General features: G+C 35.7%; 2 protein-coding genes across 2 annotated transcripts; both read left to right on the top strand.

Annotated features, from left to right (window-relative positions):
• The first annotated feature begins 2,840 nt into the window (after positions 1-2,840).
• Positions 2,841-3,870, top strand: LOC121263499 (MAP7 domain-containing protein 1-like). Its single transcript, XM_041166427.1, has 2 exons — positions 2,841-3,082; positions 3,215-3,870. The coding sequence occupies exons 1-2, from the start codon at positions 3,032-3,034 to the stop codon at positions 3,839-3,841; spliced, it is 678 nt and encodes a 225-aa protein (XP_041022361.1). The 5' UTR covers positions 2,841-3,031; the 3' UTR covers positions 3,842-3,870.
• Positions 3,871-6,297: 2,427 nt separating this feature from the next.
• LOC121263495 (pullulanase 1, chloroplastic) lies at positions 6,298-19,723 on the top strand. Its single transcript, XM_041166415.1, is given in 29 exon segments — positions 6,298-6,713; positions 7,410-7,551; positions 7,674-7,726; positions 7,890-7,998; positions 9,097-9,233; positions 9,330-9,529; positions 9,763-9,912; positions 10,338-10,398; positions 10,940-11,060; positions 11,632-11,722; positions 11,810-11,903; positions 12,062-12,157; positions 12,315-12,455; positions 13,478-13,528; positions 13,701-13,771; positions 13,902-13,994; positions 14,402-14,492; positions 14,975-15,046; positions 15,236-15,292; positions 16,232-16,300; positions 16,683-16,739; positions 16,817-16,891; positions 17,806-17,894; positions 18,143-18,220; positions 18,543-18,681; positions 18,777-18,886; positions 18,976-19,075; positions 19,540-19,606; positions 19,609-19,723. Coding segments are annotated over 29 exon segments (2,910 nt in total). The 5' UTR covers positions 6,298-6,461; the 3' UTR covers positions 19,653-19,723.
• The last annotated feature ends 1,904 nt before the right edge of the window (positions 19,724-21,627 follow it).

Genomic DNA, 21,627 nt, shown 5'->3' with positions numbered 1-21,627 from the left:
GGCTGTCTCTTCCAATGACTTGCAATTTCCACTGAATCGGGAATTATATACAGATTCTAGAAAATCATGTTATAATTTTGACATATTGAACATTAATGAAAAAAAATATTTAACAAAAATGACTAAGATATCGTTTGGATTCGAAGATGTGTTAAGATGAGTTGAGATGAATTGTGAATAGTAGTGAGATGAGTTATGAATAGTAGTGAGATTTGTGAGTTAAAGTTGATGAATAATAATGAATAGTAGTGAGATGAGTTGAAATGAGTTGAGATGATTTACGAATACAAACTGAGCCTTAAGAGGAGAGATTATCCAATTTCGATATTATCTATCTATCTATCTATCATCGAAGAGATGTACGTGATCATATATGTAGCATTAATTCCACATGATCTGTGTACGAGTCTCGCAATGACAGGGAGTTACGATCATTATTTCAAAATGAACTTTAATCGTAATTCGACTCGGCCAACCCCACAAAAGATAAATTAGAGAATTTATGTTTATAAAGACTCGAATCCATCGAAACCAAATCGGTACAAGTATATATAGTTATGCTAGTGCGTAGTTGCATTCCATTTTCAAACTGGCTCGTTCTAATCATTGACAATATATGATAATCCATTACTAAAGTCAATAACGCCTTTGTCCCTTCACATGATGCAGTAGTAAATCTTGTTCGTTTTTCTTGGTTACTATCCAATCAACATTCTTCCCTCCTAGCTCTTTGACGTGTGGGTCCAGCATCTTTAATTCACCCCGCGCACATGTAAAAGGGAAAGAAATTAAGGCTGTAAAGGTTGAATCTGGCCAATATCGTATGTCATACTCCTACAACGCCAAACCGCGTTAGCGCACGAACAAAGCAAAGCAGTAAAAGTTGAAACTGATGCGCTAGTAAAGTTGTTAATTGTTGAGGTATTTATTTATATGTTTCTTCGTATGAAATACTAAAATTTATACAATGATTTGATTCGAAGGATCGAATTAATGATGGCATGCTGCATGAATCGTGATGGCTATATATGCATGCGGGTCTGCATGCATGCAGTGATTATTATTTGGACAATAACATGCATGGCGATTGCATCGCACAAACTCGACAATTAACAAAGATCCAGGAGGAGGCCGTCCAGGTTTTTTTCAACCGAAACTCGAAGCCTAATAATAAAACATGTTGGTGTGGAATATTGCACTATAATGCATGTTGATCATGGACGTTGGAAAGAGGAAATTAATGGAGGACCCACACGCGGCAAGGCATGGCTTGTCCGAGTTTCCCAAAACAGTGAGTTTTGAACGGGTCAAGTTGGACAGCCGTTATTCTTTTTCTTTTTTTCACCCCACGTAAAGGATAACACCTGTTGTCCTAAAGGGCTCCATAAGGACCCTACCCAGCATCTGCTTTGCCATATTTTTTTTATGGAAGATTTTCGGTTCCGCTCCCTTTTCTGACTGAATATATAATGTGAAAGAGGAAAAGACAAATTAAGGTGCATGCAGCAGTCTCGAAGGATCGGGGGCAGTGATGTTTTATTTACAGTCTGTGAAATGATCATTAATGTTGGTTGCTCACTTTGTGTTTCACTCCAAACATAGTCTGAATCTGGTTTAGTAGTAAATATATATGAAACAAATTTCGATTGTACCATGTTTTTCACAGTTTGTCCCGATACAATGATATCTGTAGACAGTAGACTCCTGGTCGTTTCCCAGCTGGTTTCTCTTCTTAAACAATATGCAAAACGTACGACAGTTGTGAGCAGGGATATTGTTTTCGATTGTACCGTGTTTTTCACAATTTGTCCCAATACATGTGATAGCTTAGATGTACAGTAAACTCCAGGTCGTTTCTGGTCGTTTCCCTTGCTACCCGGGCTCTCTTCTTAAATAATGCAAAACAGCAGTCAATTCTGAATTTTTGTTTACATAAATGAGTCAACATAAGAGATGAATCGATGCTAAGACTCTAGTTTTCATTGATTTCCTTTCACTCAGTATTTTAGCAAAAGGAATGGCAGACTTCAACATCAGCAATGTGTTTAGCGTGTGAAAATTTGTCCCGTCAACTTAACTACATGAGAGTATTGGTACTTTCATTTTTTTATGAAAATAATGAGTCCTATAATAAACACCCGATTTATAAATAGCATAATCCAAGAAAGAATACTCATTTTTAGATGCACTTAGGAGTTACGCTCGTGGGTTACATCCATTCATCTCCTTTACTTCTCTATTACAGAGAGAGATAGAGAGAGAGTATGTTGCATATATGACATACTGCATGCTGTAGTACAATGATCTTGTCCATTGTATGAGTCAAAAGAAGAACCTCTGCATACGAGCTCAAAGGAAAAAAGGGTGTTTGGATCAGATAGCTTTAATCATTCATCAAATTGCACGATCTTTTAGTCTGATAGTGGAGAGATATTTCCAACACTATACTAATAATGCTAGGATTGGTTTGCTCTTTTCTTTCCTTTTTTCTTTCTTAAAAAAAAAAAAAAAAAACAAAGAGAATTATGGTAAACATATATAGCTTAAAATAGTATTGATGTGTGTTAAAACAAGCAACGTGTATTGTAAACTTGAATGATTTCCGTCAGTTTTTGATATGCTAATTAAGGGGACACACATCAAGCATTAACGTTTTCGAATTTACTTTTTAGCATTCGCACGTGCCCGCCGCAGGTAGTTACACAAAAAGTAGTAATATGAAAAGGAAGTGGCTCTCACTTTTTACTGCAGATTTCCACATTCCTTCCCTCCTTGTTTCAAGTCGTGCGCACAGCATCCAAATACATAAAGATAAACGCACTCCGCAATTTGGCCTGTGCTTATACTTTTTGGCCTTTGTATTTTTGTCCAAACTCATGTCCCGTGAAAAGAAAAGAGTTAAAATTACGAGAATAAAAGGAAGGTAAACAGCAACGAAGTGCTTCAATTCTATAAAAAGTTCCAAGAAACCACACCTAAATAACCCCCCCATCCCTTCCACCTCTACTTTGGGCTCAGACTACTGCAAGCAATGGAGGTTCAATGCAGTCTTCTTGGCTGGGAATTATGCCACCACGAAGAGGTGAGACATTCTGTAAGCATGTTTAAGTCCTGTGCTTGCTGTCTTTTGTTTGGCTAGGCATTTTTCTGTTTCTTGTGATTGCAGTTTGTTTTTTAGGGGTTGTAATAGTTGTTACGACTATGAAATTGGCAGGGAGTGGAAGAGTTGAGACGTTCTCTCTTGTACACAACCTTCGAGTTAGAGACAACTCTTGTAGCAGCCAAGGAGGAGATCTCCAGAAGAGAACATGAGCTGATTAATATCAAAGATCTGTTGAGCAGGACCATCAAAGAGAGGGATGAAGCACAGGCAAGATGCCAGAAACTAACTTTGGAGAAACTCATGCTTCAACAACAACTACAGCAGCAGCAGCAGCAGCAAATACTAGAGCAGCAAGTAGCTGCTTCAAACAATGAAGATGAATCAAAAGGCACCGACTCTAGCAAGCATTCTGCCTCTTCTGACTCCCATGGGAACATGATTTCCTCTCCGGACTCGGACCCAAGTTTACAAGCACTGCCAGAAGCCGCCATGCAGTTCATAGCCGAGAAGCCACTGCCAGAAAAAGGGAAGCTCCTGCAGGCAGTGATGGAAGCTGGACCACTCTTGCATACCCTCCTCCTGGCCGGACCGCTCCCTCGGTGGCAGCACCCACCTCCCCAAATCAACTCCATTGAGATTCCACCAGTGGCAATTTCTTCCCCTTCACCACGTCTTGTACACCAAGACTCTGGAATTAGTTTCAATGGATGTTTTAATAACAAGTCTAATGCTCTGTGATGGCTCTGTTTCTTCCCACAAGGGCCAAGAATTGAGAGGTTGCTCTCCGTTGACCAACACCTAGCTAGCGTTTTCTCCTAATTTTCTAGTATGCCCATCTTTTTCATACTATTAAAAGATGAAAAGGTCATTAGCATGAAATGGATGGCGTTTATTATGCATTTACTTTCCAAAATCTGTACACAGCTTTATCTTAGAAATGAAAATCCTCTAACTTCTCAAGCATCCCGGATAGAGAACTAACCCGTCTTCTGACGACTCTGATTCATACTAATAGTTTATAATGTGAAATGGATTTGTGTTTGACAAAACGACTGGAAATTCATTACCTCTGGGATTATCTAAACACTCATATCTTTGTGCCCGTAAAATGGGGCCAAATCTCAGAAGATGGATTAATTTAATAAAAGCAATATTGTTGGGCTCATGTGATTCTATCTTGCTTTTGCTTTTGTTTTTTGTTTATATCATAATAAAGTAGAATAATGATGGCAAGTATGACCAAGACAATCAATCATAAATCTTCCCATGGATTTTTTCCTTTTCCATGAAGCACACCTACCACTCACGGCTAGTGTCTGCCACTAAAAGTACATCCAATTAGATTTCAATAGCATAACTAATGAGTCGAGCCAGATCCAATAAAAATAAAAACATCAGGCTTTGATCCACATCAGAACTTTATGCATATATGCCCGCCAATAAAAGCAGCAATTGATCAAGTTTTAATTGTAAAACCGGCTTTGAAATTATGCCCAATGTTCACATGGAGATCAGCTTTGGTTATTGATTGATATAATAGACCATTAATGCAACAAGTCAAATGTAAATTGTAGCTACTTGAGAAGTTTCCAATCTTAAAAGAGTAGTTTCAGCCATTGTTGTGCGAGGAACATGCTGGTGTGTTGGAGATTTACCTATTTTGGTCCCACCCAAGACACATTTTCAAGAACGTTGTTTTGCACCTCTGCTAAAGGTCAAGGTTTCGGCTACTTTTGTTGTTTTCTCTGATCAAACTGATTAAACCACTATCTAATTAACCAAGGACTATATATGCATAAGATGGCTTGAAATGTTGGAAAAGTTCTTTCCTGCTCACAGCTTAACTTTAGCAGCAGACCAGATTATGTTAAAATGTTCAAGCAACCTAAAAATCAACAAACTTTCAAATACGAACGTTATCCTGCAAGCTGGTTTATTTCATGTGTGCGTGTGATATTAGAGAGGCCCAAAAAGCAAGAACTTTTGACGGGGTTTAATAATCTTTAACCAGATTTTAGAATTCTGACCTCGGCTTAGCTTACCAGATTGATGGCAAAGGAATTCCAGACTGAGTACTGGGTTAGAGAAACGTGAAATAATAATAAAAAAAATGTTTCTTTTTTAACTCTCAAACTGCTCTTTCACATTCCTAACAGATTTATCCGACAAAAGTTATATATTAAATTACAAAAAAATGTAAATGAAGACCTACGAATTAGGATTAGAGTCCGCAAGAATGATGCAAGTATCATTTGTCTTATAAAAAATAGGACTCACAAGATAAGTGTAAATGAAGACCTAGGTTATTAAATCACGTACAAGTATCTTTAAAAATAATTTGAAAAAATTAATTGTTTTATGATATGTCTCATTTTTTTTGTTCAAAGGACTCACCATGCACGCTTTGAACTCGTATATCTCATCCTATAACATCATTATAACTTTCTTAAATCTTCATACAAAATATAATAAATAATTTAATTTGTTCAAATCTCAAAATAATAATAATATTATAACAATATTTTATTTAACTTTCAACTTTCATCTCAACTCAATGTCCAAACGGTAATTTATAGGATTCATATTAATCAATTGATCACCTATCTTTATAGGAGAGACACATTTTCTACAGAAGTTATTGTTTTTCTAAGTGAACCTTTTGTGATGTACTATATGTTAAGTAAGTACTTAAAGTATTATAAGGCTGTGTTTGAATGTTGAACTGAGTTGAGTTGAGATAATAAAATATTATTAGAATATTATTTTTTAATATTATTATTATTTTAGAATTTAAAAAAATTGAATTGTTTATTATATTTTGTGTTAAAATTTAAAAAAATTATAATGATAAGTTGAGATAAATTGAGATGATTTTAAGTTCCAAACAAAGCAGATTCGGATATAAGTCTACCTCTATCCACTTGGTCAAAAAAATTTGAATATAAACCTAAAAAAATATTGATATAACCTGCTTGAACAATTATATTCAACAGTTCTACACTACACATTAATTTTTTTTAACAAATATATGGTATAGAGGAGCGAGATGCTGAACAGAAAAACATTTTAATTTGGACTTTGGGGTTGGGAATCCAACAAACGACAAACCGTATACTCTCGGGTTACAAAAGCTACAGCTCGTCTTGTCCTTGGAGCGGGAGGACGCTTTGTATAAACTCGGTAGTCGGTAGTGAGTCACTGAATAGAGTCTAGAGACGATACAAGAAGCAGAGCAGAAAAACTTGATCCGAATGGGAGCCACAGAGAGATTTTTTGCCACAGAGAGATTGAGATTTGAGAGCTTCTTTCTTTCTTCTCTCTAAGCAATTGGATCCCAAGATATTCGAGATCCACACACATGTTTCCTTCTTTAGCATCTTCCACTCCCCTCTTTATTCTCTCCTCACCAGCTTCGCCTCCAACTTCCATTGCTCACTTCCTTCCTCCTCCTCCCGTCTCGTGTCCTTCGTCTCTGTCTCGACGTCGTGTCAGTCCCGGACCAAACCCTCACCCTCTCCTCTCCCTTCCGTCCCATTCCACAACCTTCCCCAGACACCTCCTTCGATGCTTCTCCATGCCCGTGTGTGAGTCCACTTCTACGACTACCCAGGTTTGTTCTAATTGATTCTTTTTCCCTTTGCGAGCGTCATTTTTCTTCGATCGTTAAAAGTAACATAACTGAGTCACAGAATGCTATTTATTTTTTTGCAAAGAGATGGATAAGTTGCCGAGTTTGAGGTTTTTGGTCTTTGAGCAAATGGCGATCGTGCGTTGGGTGTTATGATCATGAGGCTTAAATAATTAACTAAATTAGCATCAAACAGTTTAGAGCTTTTGGATTAATAGTTGAGTCTTTAACAATTGGTATCGGAGAGATTCCACGTCACGCGTTTAAGTTACGGAGGGCGATCTATAGGCTGGATTAAAATGCTTTGGTAGTATGTATAGACATAGTGTTAAGTCATTGAATACTGTTCTATCAATGATAAGGATGTTCACAAAAATATATTATGCCGTTGAATTAAGGCCACTGTATCCAAAAAAAAAACTATATATACTTGACGTTTATAAAAACCCAGAGCCTGCGTACAAGTTGAGAAGAATCGGGTCGAACTCATATTTGAGTTCCTGATGATGACATGATATCGGTGTGTTATCGTTATCTGGATTTTTGGTCTGTTGATATTAAATATTGCCGGAATTGTTTATTATCGGGGTCTTTGCCTTTCTTTTGAATTTAAATATTTTTCTTGAAGTGATTATACTGTAACTTATAAGCCTTTGATTTGATTAAAATGCTGATCAGCTGCGGGACAGTTTGTTGTACTCGAGAGCATACTGGGTAAGTGAGTCTACAATTGCGTGGAATGTGGATGTTGGAGATGATTCCTGCTACTTATTCACCAGTAAATCTGCTACTTTATCATTTACAGATGATAAAGTTAGAGGTAGATAATCTACTGGCTATTGCCTCCATAAATACCTTCCTGATTTGATTTTGTGATAGTTTAGGTGGCTTTGAAAGCAAGTGAATAGAATCTGAAATTTGACTAGATTTCCATTGTACCAGGTGAGGACTTCAAAATTAAGCTCGAAGAGGACAGTGAGGGTCTTCCAGAAAATGTAACATGTTTCGTAGAAACAATTATAGTTTTTAGACCTAGCGCAAGTAGTATTTATGGTCTCTCTGTAGTTTGCTTAGACATGACGTTCTATTGGTGATTTTATGTTGTGTAGATGAAGGACTACTAATAACTACTTGCTCCTCTGTTCATAATATTGTTAGGTGACCGAAAAGTTTCCTCATATCCAAGATTACCTGGCATTTAAAATGCCTCCTGGTTTGGATACCAAAACTCTACTCAAATGCCAGTTAGCAGTTGCTGCTCTTAATTGTAAGCATTGTGTTGTGTTTTTTTCTTTCTTGGTCACTCACGAACAATTCTTTATTGGGGAATGATAAGAATAAATGATCTACATATTTTTTTTTATTAGTAAAAAAGAAACTTTATTAATGAGAATAAGCGGACCCAAGTACACGGGACTTATAGAAGAGCAACACCTATACGTGATTGTCTAAAGATACAAGGAAATCATGAATGCTCGTGCCATCAAAGTCTATTACAATCGACCAATGGAATAAAGTATTAAGAAAATCATGAATATGCCATCAAAGTCCATCATGATTTGCTTTGCTGTGGGGAGGCGCGTTTTGTCCCAATCGGGCTTGGTGTATATTGGATGGGCTTACTGTTCATTAGGGGTTCTCTATGATGGGCTTCTCTTGTATACACCCAATGTACTTGGTTACGCCTATTGATATTAATAAATGTTTACTTATAAAAAAAATAAAAAAATGTCCATCCATATGCTGCACCAAAGGCAAATCAGGACCATCTTCGGCATGGCTGTGATTTGAGTATTAGCTTGAATGCCTCTCCAACTTGCTAGTAAACCACCCTTCTCAGCATCACCCAAAGTAACCCCACTCTAGCAAAGATATCATTCCTTAATTTGCTGGCCACTTCACCATGCAAATGATCTACATATAACTCTAATAAGTGGTATAAAATCCTCAGCTTGGCTCTTAAAGCATATTTTTTGGTACAAGTTCTCATTTAAAGGATTGATCTGTTTAAGAAATTTGACTAGTCTTCCATGTGAAATGTACCTCATGCTGTTATATATATATATCTATAACTTATGGCACAATTATGTCATTTGGTGATATACATACACGCGCGTGTGCACACACACAAACACATACTCTTTTGCTTACGTGCATACTGCGTATGTATGTATGTATGTATGTATGTATGTTTGACTGTACATGCATGCATAAGTATGGCGCGCTTATACACACACGCAAGTATGTGTTTGTTTGAATAACAGTTTGTGATAGACCCAAGTCAAAGTAACACTTCTATTTTACTCACTTTATTTCACTGGTGTCTATTGAAATGTATACATATCCTCACCTCTTTTTCTTACAGCTGATGGGAAATGCACAAATGCTACTGGTTTGCAGTTACCTGGTGTCCTTGATGAATTATTCTCATATAATGGTCCTCTTGGTGCGCTTTTCTTTGAAGAATCTGTGTTGCTTTACCTCTGGGCTCCTACTGCTCAAGTATATCTATTTCTAAAAACTTTAATTCTTTCGTTTCACCACTGTTATTCTCAAAATCTCTCAATATTTTTCTTAATTACTAACTTGTCAAAATAGGCAGTACGTGCTTGCATTTATAGGGATCCATCAGGTGGGGACCCCCTGGAAATTGTCCAGCTTGAGGAGGTTAACGGTGTTTGGAGTACTGAAGGACCAAAAAGATGGGAAGGCTGTTACTATGTCTATGAAGTGTCTGTATACCATCCTAGCACCTTGCGAGTTGAAAAATGCCATGCAAATGATCCATATGCTAGAGGGTATGCTGGTTGTCTCAGTTACCCTACAATTACTAAAATTGCCAAGGTGTATCTACATTCTCAAGTAGTACCAGTTTAAAAAATTTGATATTTACACGTGCGAACATTTTTACCATAAAAAAATGAATATTTACACATGTATGTGTGTATGTTTTTTATGGTACGTGTGTATGTGGATACATACGTGTATGCACTTTTCCCTTATGTTCTTATTGTTTTCCTTGTTAAAGCAGGCTCTCTGCAGATGGCAAGCGGACATTTTTGGTGAACTTTGATTCTGATATATTAAAACCTGAAGGATGGGATAATTTGGCAAATGAGAAACCCGAAATACTTCATTTCTCAGACATAAGTATATATGAATTGCATATAAGGGATTTCAGGTGCGAACTTGATTTTTATTGTGCTTATAACTTTTTCATCGCTTGTTACTTTCAAACTTGCAAATGGAGCCTGCTTGGTCTATCATTTCTTTTGTTTTCTGACAGCAGAATGTAATGGGGTGATCTTAAGTTTTCCCGTTTATTTTGTCTTGATGTAACACCTCATAAAAACAATATATTTACTTTAATTAGCAGCCCAGAAGAGAGATACTCAGAAAACCCAATTTCCTGTCCTGTCTTACTCAAGAAGACTGAACAAAAAAAGATTCAGAGATTCTCATTCTACCCATACGTAAATAACATCTGAGAATGCTATTTCAGGTTTCAATCGATAGGCGTTGTTGCCGGTTTCTAAATTTTTAATATTATCTATTCCTAAGTTCTGCACAGTTGTGTTCCTCTGATATTCTGTGTTGCTATTGCAGTGCCAATGACCATACTGTGCCTCCTGAATTTCGTGGTTGTTATCTGGCTTTCACTTTGCAGGTGTTTATCTTCTCTCAGTCCTGATTATAGACAAAGTTGCTCTTAAAAAAAAAAGAAAAAATTCTTTCCACCCTTCTATGCCATAACAAATGTCATCCGTACATGTGTTTATTTTTTCCTGGATGATTATTTTTAGATCTAATATTGCTCAATAGCATTTGCATCTGTTTTCCTGGATGATTTAACAAAATGGTGGGAAATTCTGCAGTTATTGTGCCAGTAAAAAATTTGTGGTGATTGACTGGGAAGGATGATAGCAGTGAAATTGTCACTATTAGAAAAACTATATGCTTCTGGAACAATGGATGTGGTCTTTTCCCATATGCTTTTCTTGATCTTTGCCAAACAATTGATTTGAGTCTAAAAAGCGGAAGATTAATAATAAGTTTGAGTGGATAGGACTTTTTTTTCTTATCCAAAAAAGTGGATAGGGATTATACATAAGCATGCTCATTCAATTACACATGTGGCTTTTAAATAGGTGTAAGTAAAAGACTGCTATTTTAATGTATTATCTAATAGTAAGATACATTGATTGAAGGATTCATCAGGTGTGCTTCATCTGAAGAAACTATCAGATGCTGGTATCACTCATGTCCATCTGCTTCCAACCTTCCAATTTGCTGGTGTTGACGATGAGAAGGAGAACTGGAAGTGCGTGGGTAAGATTGTTTCTCAGTACAGCCTTGGCCCTCTGGTTCTAAAAACTTTTTCCTACTCTCTACCAAAAAAGGAGAAGTGTATCATAGTGACAAATGGATGCTTTGACTTACTAATCTAGTTTTATAAATTGTTAATTCTCACAATTTTAGTTGCTATAAGGGTTCAGGTTTGGCCCAGTCAAGTCTTTGGCACCATCTCAATAGTTAGGGCTGGTTTGTTTACACAAAACCAAACTATCTCATCTCATATAATCATTACAACTTTTCCAGACTCCCACACAAAATATAATAAACAATTCAACTTTTTCAAATCCCAAAACAAAAATAATATTAAAAAATAATATTATAACAATATTTTATTCAACTTTCAACAAAACATCTCATCTCATCTCATATAAATTGCGTAACCAAACAATGCCTTAGTTGCACCTTATTTTGGGAGACATTGATTGACTTGAACCTTCTCTCTTTTCTCTTTCAAATTCAAACTTAGCATATTAATGGGGCTCAAAGTACTTTGATTGTTTGCCTGGTGACATTATCCATCATTGTACTACTTGGGATTTTGCAGATACCAAGATGCTGGAGCAATTACCTCCTGATTCAGATGAGCAACAAGCTCTAATTACAGCAATCCAAAATGATGATGGATATAACTGGGGGTAAGCAGGCAAGTTAGGATAATATTTATCAATTGTATTCATGTTGTGTTTGCTTGTTTACATTTTGTCTCTCTATGTCTTACAAAGGTACAATCCTGTTCTCTGGGGTGTCCCTAAAGGAGGTTATGCAAGTAACCCAAATGGTCCTTGCCGTATAATTGAGTTTAGAAAGATGATTCAGGTATGCATTGTATGTTTCTTTTTTGAGTGGCATGGATCTTGTGCTTAATTTATTTTGTGATGGGCAGAATTGAAATTCAGGCATGATGTTATAGCTGTAGTCAACTTAGGTAAGGGCTTTCATTGCTTTGCTATTAAAACACCATGTATTCATTTTAGGCACTTAACCGTATTGGCCTTCGTGTTGTATTGGATGTCGTCTACAATCATTTGCAAGGAAGCGGGCCATTTGATGAGAATTCTGTCCTTGATAAGGTGGTGATCTATAATTAATGTTCTCTATCCACTTGTTTCTGGATAGTTGTTTAAGTCATAATTATAATATTACATTGTATATACCAGTGATTTCTTGATGTTTTATTTTTCTGGAAAGTTGTCTGCTTTTTTGTTGTCACGTAAGACGTCTCTCTAGATTGTTCCAGGTTACTATCTGAGACGGAACACAGATGGTTTTATTGAGCATAGTACATGCATGAACAACACCGCCAGTGAGCATGTTATGGTTGAGCGACTGATTCTCGATGATCTTCTTCACTGGGCAATTCATCATAAGGTGATTGTTTGCACAGTGTTATGGTGTGTTGAGTACCTCAACCTTGTCTTTGATAAATCGATATAATCAGAAAGCTCATTATTTTCCTTTCGCTAGGACAATAAGTTCCTGTTTGTGTTTGAGTTTGGAAGCTTAGGCTTGCTTGGAAGATGGGATAGTTTCATCTCGTCCCATCCCATCTCATATCATCTTATTTCCTTCTCAAACATCATTCAAACTCAGACACTTTTCAATTTCAAGTCTTTAACTTTTTCATCTAATCATACCTAATCATTACAACTTTCCCAAACTTCCAAACAAAACACAAAAAATAATTCAACTTTTTCAAATTCCAAAACAAAAATAATATTAAAAACTTATATTCTAACAATATTTTAACTTTATAATATTTTAACAATATTTCTCTCTCCTTTCCTAAAATCCCATAGAACATCATAATTCAAACTTTTTCATCACTATTTATAAACTATTTCACTACTCTTTATAGATTTCTCATTTCATCTCATTCCTCAAGCATCCCCTAAAAAGTGCTTTTAACAACCTAAAAGATCTTTTAAAGAAAAAATGGTACTTTTGGTAAATTTGTAAAAAGTGCTTTAAGCACCTAAAAGAAGTTGAAAGTCAACTTTTTTAAAAAGCACAAAATTGAAACTTTTATTGAAAAGCTCCTGCAGATAATTCTACATTTTGTAGAACTACCGTAACTGATTTTAAAGTGCTTTTGATGCATGTTTACCAAACAGTAAACAACTTTTTAATAGTAGAGCTTTTAAGTAAAGCTCTACAATTAAAAACACCACTCTGAAAAGCTCTATTTCCTAACACAATCCCAAACAGGCACTAATGCGTTGTGACTTAAGGCAGGTTCATGATTTAAACTCTCTTTTTTTTTTTTTTTTCCAGTTTTGCTTTAAGATTTTAATGTGGAGATCACCTATTAAAAATACTTATAAAAAATATTTTAATTGGGAGATCTATAAATTGTTGGTAACTATTAATATAATAGTACTTTGTTGTGCCAGGTTGATGGGTTCCGGTTTGATCTAATGGGTCATATAATGAAAAGTACAATGGTAAGCAACTCTATATTTGTCATTAAGTCTGGTGATTTTATCTAAATTATAAAGAGATCTAAGTTCAATTCTCTCCGAGTACTTGTAAGAACTAGCAGAAATTTTGCCTGGTGCAATGAGCAGATGTGCAAGAGTGATGCGAGTATAAGATAATTTTATGTTCTATGGGCAGGTGAAAGCAAAGGATGCACTCCACAGCCTAACAATGGAAAGGGATGGGATTGATGGTTCAAGTATCTATATGTAACTTTGGAGTCACAAAGTTGTTTTTCTTTTTTAGGGTTGATCATTACTGTGCATGGCTTGGCTATACATAAGTTTTGATGCACTCACCCGTGTTGTAATTTTTGCTCTATACTGTTACTTTTTTCAGATATGGTGAAGGATGGGACTTTGGTGAAGTTGCCAAGAATGGACGTGGGGTGAACGCATCACAGTTTAATCTTGGTGGAACAGGAATCGGGAGGTAAGGTTTGTTCTTGGGCTATGCCTTGTCACTTGCTTCAATAAAATTTTATTTTACTTATTAAAAAAAAAATTGTTCTTTGCCATCATATCTCATATACCAATCTTTCCTAGGTGTGAAAACAAACCTGATGCAGGATTAGCCATGAAATAGGTCTATTTCTGTAATAGACGTTACATGGTTGACTTGCTGGATGTAGAGAGGATACTTTTTTTTATCGGTAAAAAAAAAAAAAAAAAAAAAATTGAATATAAGAGTTGGCAACATTTCTTTGCTTTGGACCCTGCAAGGATTTTATTTATATGACTCTAGTAGAAACTATATACTCTTTGATCCTGTCAAGTCAGTCTTATTATTCATCTGAATAAGGAATTTAGTTTGTATGAGTCATTTGGGATTTAATACAGCTTTAATGATCGTATTCGGGATGCAATTCTTGGTGGATCTCCATTTGGCCATCCTCTTCAGCAAGGATTTGTGACCGGTCTATTGTTGCAGGTATCTATAATTTCTTCTATGCAAATGCATTTTATTTTATCTTGTTTGTTTTTCTATTCTCATATATTTTTCTCTCAGAGAAAAACTAGCTACAATGGAGAAATAGCAAGAGACTTTTGAAGTAATGTTTTGAATGACTCCGTGAAAATATGGATTACCCGTGGTTATTGAGAAAGTTTATTGAATGGGCTAAAGGAATATGTTTATTCTACTGTAGATTATTTAAATGCTTGGTGAAGATCACATATGTGAAGAACATTGAAGTAATTTTCATGTTCTCTCTTGTTTGCTACAGTTATTATTTCGTTGCAGTTGCATGATCTGCACCTTGCCTGCATTTACCTTAGCCATTGACTAATTATTCTATATTGCTGTTGTAGTCACATTGATCCCGTTGCTAAAGGTTGATTTTTGCTCGGAGAATGTTTCTATTCTTATGCAATTTCTGTATAATATATATAATTTTCATTATTTTTGTGCAGCCTAATGGACATGATCATGGTACAGAAGCTGTTTCAGGATGCATGCTTGCTGTGGCGAAGGATCACATCCAGGTTAATTGTCTCAGTGCAGTCGTTTATGTTATAGTGTTGGATAGATGATTTTTAAAGTCAAATTAGTGGCATTAAGCATGGAAATATGAGGTAACTGGTGCACAATTTCTTATATTTTCGAACCATCCTAAATTATGTTTTTATTTTTCGTGGATTTATTACTAACTATATTAATTTCGCATTATTCAGGTTGGTATGGCTGCAAACTTGAGGGATTTTGTGATAACTTCTTATCAAGGGGAAGAGGTATGGGATTTTACGCCATTGCATTATGTCGTATACCATTTCAAGTCATACTTCTCATATAAATTTTCAGTTTATGCAGCTTTATTTTACTTGCCGCGTGAGTTTTAAAGATACTGTTTTTCCATGTCTATCTGGTGTCTCTATATCAATATTTCTTTTTTGGCATAGTCTGATACAGGGATGTCTTTGTCTGCTTAGAAAGCAATTGCAGGAAAATCATGTCTATAATTTAAGTGATCTAACTTGCTTGTCAAAAGAATTTAATAATTTAAATGATCTAACTGAGGTTGTTGAAGACCATAGATGTTTCTTTTTCCATACCTTATGTCTTTCGGCCTCATCTATTGTTTTCAGTGGGGATTTTCCATGATTTCCTTGTATCGATCTCTAGCTCTTAATTGTATCTAGGTGTTCTCAGTTGTATACTTCGTGTGTACTTGGGCTACACTTAGTTCTTGCTTTAATAAAACTTTATTTTACTTATGAAAAAAAAGAAAGATCAGTTGCAACTGGCAAAGGCGTATGTCATGTGTACATGTAATCATAAATTCACATGTGTGTACATGTAATCATAAATTCACATGTGTTGAATGGAAGAACACTTTTTGTAAGTTGAATGGCAGAAAACTAAATACATGAAATGTCCAAGGTTTGCGAAATCTGGGCCTTGAAAACCTCTGAAGTGGGAACAAAAACAATTTTATGATTGTGATTTTGCCCTGTACCTTTATTGTATTCATGGGTGCAGACACTGATGCGCACACTCTGACACTTGCATTTGTCAAGCCTGACTAACTACAGTTAATAACAGCATACTGCTTTGCTGTGCACATAGGAACTTCAAATTATAAACCGTCTCAATATAATTTATTACTTTACAATAATTCTAAAACTAGGAAATACATTGCCGATAACATTTCATAATGATGATCTGCTCAGGTAAAAGGATCAGAAGTATTAACTCATGATGGGACACCTGTTGCATATGCTTTATGTTCCACAGAAACTGTAAGCACCTTATTGGCAAATATTTTGCTTCTTGTGAGTTCATACAACATTGCCAGTTTAGATGCAATTTTAATTATGATTTTGAGAATGCTGCTGGAGAACATGCTTAAAAAGCATCACTCATCTATTTGTTGGAGTTGAATTTTATGAGATATTCCGTCAGCTTTTCAAAAATAATTTTGATCTTTGATATTGTGGGTTCTTGCCTTTTGGAATAATGTTGATCTTTGTTATTGTGGATTTTGAGCAAAATCACCGTTGATCGGTCAATTTATTGATTACAAAATTGATGCCTTTTGGAACAAGAGACTGCAAAATATCATTGTTAGAGCTGCCCTACACCACTAGCGTGATTGACAGTAACTTTTTTTCTATTTTCAAGGTTAATTATGTTTCTGCTCATGACAATGAGACCCTATTTGACATAGTGAGTTTGAAGGTATGCTCAATTTATTCTTACAATTTGTTGTATTATTTCCGTGATGTTCAGTTCTGATCTTTGTCTTATACATGTAGACACCAAAGGAAATTTCTGTAGATGAGAGGTGCAGGATAAATCATTTGGCAACAGGTGTAATAGCACTGTCACAGGTTTCAACAATTCCTAAAATTTAAATAGCAATGAAATCTTATTATTTATGTTATTGTTTGTTTTGTACAAATGTATTAACCATAGTATTTAAACTAAATGTAGTTCATGGTTTGTTGAGACTTATGACAGATGAATTTCATCCTTTTAAGCTGTAATAGTATAAATAAAAGGCCTTATGATTTGTAATAAGCATATTTCACTGCAAGCAAAAATAGATTGTTTTGGAAAACAAAGTTTTTGTGTAATTTATTTTCAGATTCTGCTCTTATTGTAATCCTTGTTATCCTTCACGTGTTCAGAAATGGTACGTTATGCTGTGGAGTGAGGGCAACTCATTATATGGATTGGTCCAGGAACTAGCTTCCTTGAATATGTCCTGTTCATAATGAGATTAACGACTGCAACAGATTAACTTGACTTTACAAATTAATATGTTAGGGGTCATCCTGAAATCATAAGCGAAACTATCATCTTAGTTTTTTTTATGATAATATCAAAACTAAATAGCACATTATGTGACATAAAAGTCATTTCAGAAATATTAGTTCAAAATGATGGGTGACCGAATGCAGAAGACTGTTGAATTCAACACCTATTCATGAGAAATGTGGCAGAATCAACAGCCTTGCTATTTGTAACCAGAATATAAACTCAGTGCAGAGTTTGAATATAAATCCCTTTGAAGTTTAGCTATACATCCATTAACATATTTACTGTTAGATAATTCTGTTGCAAATTTCTGGTTAAATAGAGACGGTAGCTGATCATCTATTAACAATATATTCTGTGCTGAAACTTCTGTTCTCATTGTTTGCCTCAATTCATGTAGTTTCTCATTTATACCTGCAAACTACAGCTATCACTCTCTCCAGCTACTTTGACTTACTTTAGTTGGGTTGGGATCTTTTCTTAGGGAATACCTTTTTTCCACTCTGGTGATGAGATTCTTCGCTCAAAATCTCTTGATCGTGATTCGTACAACTCTGGTGATTGGTTCAACAGGTCCACTATGATTCTCATGCTCAACTTTTTTAATAGTAATTGTTATCCAAGATTATTGGACAGTATTTGTTTCTTATGACTTGTAAATGGTACCTGATCTTCTTCTTGATAATAAAACAACGGAGGTCATAACTTGGGATCGTTATGTGATCATTATGAATTGTTCCTTTATCTTTGGTAATGGTTGTGGACTCAATTGTAAAAGTAATATGTTTTAAATTTGATGATTGCTTTTTCATGCTTTTTAGGCTTGACTTTACTTACAATTCTAACAATTGGGGCGTTGGCCTTCCTCCAAAAGAGAAGAATGAAAAGAACTGGCCACTGTAAGCAGTCACTTATGTCTAATCATTGTTTGATATTGTATTTATTTCATTTTAGTGCTAATTATTAAACGAAAACATATATAATCATTTCATTGAGGTCTCAGTTTTTGTAGCTTTCAACAGTGCCCATTTAATAAAGAAAATGTTATTCTGAATTTCTGATGCAGAGAGCTATTGTTAATAGTTTTTTTTTTTTTTTTTTTTATATATATTATTTTATTTATAGGTGCTATTGTTAATAGTTTATTGGATATCATTCTTCCCTCTGTAATGTCTGTTTTGATATTTACCGCTAATCTTGCTTTTTTTTTCCCATTTCTAGAATTCAACCTAGATTAGCAGATCCATCCTTCAAGCCTCAGCGGGGTCACATTCTTGCTGCTGTGGACAACTTTTTAAACCTGTTGCGCATAAGATACTCTTCACCACTTTTCCGGTTGAGGACAGCAAATGCTATCCAGGTGATATGTCATATCTTTTTCAGGAAAAGGGCTTTGTTTCATCAGAGCAATGTTACTTCCAAATTCTAGACTTGTGATAAAGCATACGTTTTCAGGAAAGGGTTCATTTCCACAACACTGGACCATCGGGGGCCCCTGGTGTGATAGTCATGAGCATTCAAGATGGTCATGAAGGCGTCCCAGGGTTATCTCAACTGGATCCCACGTGTGTATAAATAAATCGTGTTTTATTTTTTCTTTCCTGGTCTGAATAATATAATTAACAAAGTAATTGTTGCCTTTTGTTCTTCACAGGTACTCATACATTGTGGTTATCATCAATGCATGTCCTACTAAGGTGTCATTTGCTTGCCCCGCGCTGCAGGCAAGAACTCTTAAATTGCATCCAGTTCAGGTAACACATCATCTGATGTTGAAACAGAATTACTTCCCCATAGCTTGTCTTTTTATGTTCTTGTAGAGGCATCCACTGTCTGCATTGGTGAAAGTTGTTTAAAGGCTATTGCAAATATTGAAAGGGGATTAACTAGCTGAAGTTTATGCCATAGCACTATGTTTTCTTCACCATAGTATCACATAGTAATAATTCAAATAACCGAGTTGCAATTGTTGCTATATTTATGTTTTTTTATCTTTTAGAACTTCTGAACATTTTTAGCACCAAGGTTCTCTTGAATTGTGTACTATATCCATAAGATTAATTATGTTTTTAACCGTCATTTCTTTAAGGGTAGGTCTTGGTCACTGAAGTATAGTACCTTGAAGTTTCTTCCAAATGCATCTTACCCAATGTAACTATTTGGAGCTTTTAACAATCGTTAGCACTAATGGCTATTCTGTATTGGAAACTTGGTGCAGGCAATGTCGACTGATGAACTAGTCAAGAGTTCAACATATGAAGCATCTTCTGGGTGCTTAGCTGTGCCCCAAGGACAACAGTTGTTTTGTTGAGCCTCGTGAGGTTTGAGTAGCTCTGATGTCAGATGAATGTGGCCGTTGACTCTGCATTTCATTTGTTAAAAGGTACAAAATTAAAATTCTCTGTCCATCAGTTCATTCCGATTCCACAATACCGACCTTGAGACAATCTGAAAAGTTGTTTTGCTCAATGCTGAGCTGTTCTCGAGGAGAGTGAAGCCCCCCCCCCCCCCCCCCCCCCCCCCCCCCAGTAATGTTTTGTTGGATTTGTGGAATGTTAGTCTGTCAACTCTTTAGTCACATATGATCATTCCAAGATAGCACCATATTTAATAAGAAGCTGGGTAGTATAGGCCTCGAAAGCACAAGAGTGAGTTTAACCTTTCTTTTTGCCGTATAGTAGATCTCAAAAAGGGTTTTCTGAGTTTATTATGAGGTAATAGTTCAGGTTTGATTGTCGTATTACGTTCAGCCATGTTCAATTTTTATGAGTTGGGCTATCACTCACTCAACGTAACCTCATATTGTAAAGGCCTCCAGTGAATGAATTTTGTATTTAAAGGTCCAATAGAACTCTCCAAAAGTTAAGGAAACAGAACTTATACAACGTATGATATGTTAATATACCAGTGTGTTAATAGCAACCTAAATTTTATTCTAGGTGGTCAGTATTATGCTCTTGTGAATATTAACGCCAAATTGTTTTTTTTTGGTCGTTTGTGATGTGAACCAGTGTGTTGCCAATATGGCATAGAGGATTTTCTGTTTCCATGGCCGATTACGAATGTTGGTGATGTTGATCGTTTTACTGTCTCTCAAAACGAAAATGTTATATTTATGTTAGTTGATTTGACAAACTTTTGCATCAATTGTGTGCTTGATATGGCAATAAACAAGCCTGTAAATATAATTTTTCACTAAGGTTGATCTCTAGCTATACCTTTAATAACTTTGAGATTTGATGTTGTCTTTTAAATAGTGTGACTAGTGCAAATGTTACATTATCGGAAGTATTTTAGGAGGGGGTGGGTGGGTAAAAGAACCATTATGCATGATCAATACATACCAATAATTCAAGTAGTGTGCAAGTAATTATTTGATCATTTGTGGGTGTTGTACCCCATTAAGAATTTCCCCATAATGAATTTACAAATGATAACCATATTCATAATTCCTACCTTGTTTCACCCACGATTGTTGGTCGAATGCCTACTTTTTTTCTTCTTCTTTTTTTTTTTTTTTTTTTTTTTTTTTTATTTTTTATCTTTTTTCTTTTGGTTGCTGTTGGGTGAGTCGGACATGAATAGTTACTTCACGAGGAGAGACTGGACCAGATGCATTCAAATTAGTAAGAACCCATTTCGGATGGAGTAGGCATAAAGTCGTTATCCTCTAAAAGCAAAAACACATTTTCAAGTTCTGCAACATAAAACTTAATTAATACAATCATAATCGAATTCAATTTCTCATAACACTTGCGTACTTATTGCCACTACTGTGGAGACGGAACCCAACAAGTTGCACGTTTGATGGAGAGCCAAACGCATTAATTGAGTGATTTCGTTTTCACCCCTAATTTCATATTGAAATAATAAGTTGATTTAGGAACATCACTGCTATCAGGGATTTAGGTTCTTAGAGTTCAATCAAAAGGTCAAGAGCCAGAGAGAGATGGGTACATAAAGTGAACTCTACATTAGGGGTGTTACCCGCATGATGTGGGGCAGGATGGTCTATGAGAGCTCAATTATGCCAGCCATGTTGGCATTTTCAGTCACTAAATTCATATTGTGCGTTAAACTTCACACTTTAAGATCTCAGGATTTAAAAACGAATTAGAGACCAGATTTAAGAACAACTAAACAAACAATAGTTCCTTCTAGAAAAAGAGAGTGGCTGGTCCGCCGCCTAGAAGCAACCGCCAGTGAGCTAGCCATGTGTTGGCAGTGGCAGTGGCAGTGCACGGGCCATGCAAGAGGTGGAGATCTCCCCATGCCATCTAGCAGCCTTCCGGGTAGAGGCAAGATC

This window comes from Juglans microcarpa x Juglans regia, chromosome 1D (genome assembly GCF_004785595.1).
Source record: "Juglans microcarpa x Juglans regia isolate MS1-56 chromosome 1D, Jm3101_v1.0, whole genome shotgun sequence".
In the NCBI taxonomy this organism is placed as follows: domain Eukaryota; kingdom Viridiplantae; phylum Streptophyta; class Magnoliopsida; order Fagales; family Juglandaceae; genus Juglans; species Juglans microcarpa x Juglans regia.
Note: the sequence above shows the minus strand (reverse complement) of the source record. Positions and strands in the feature narration are given on the sequence as shown.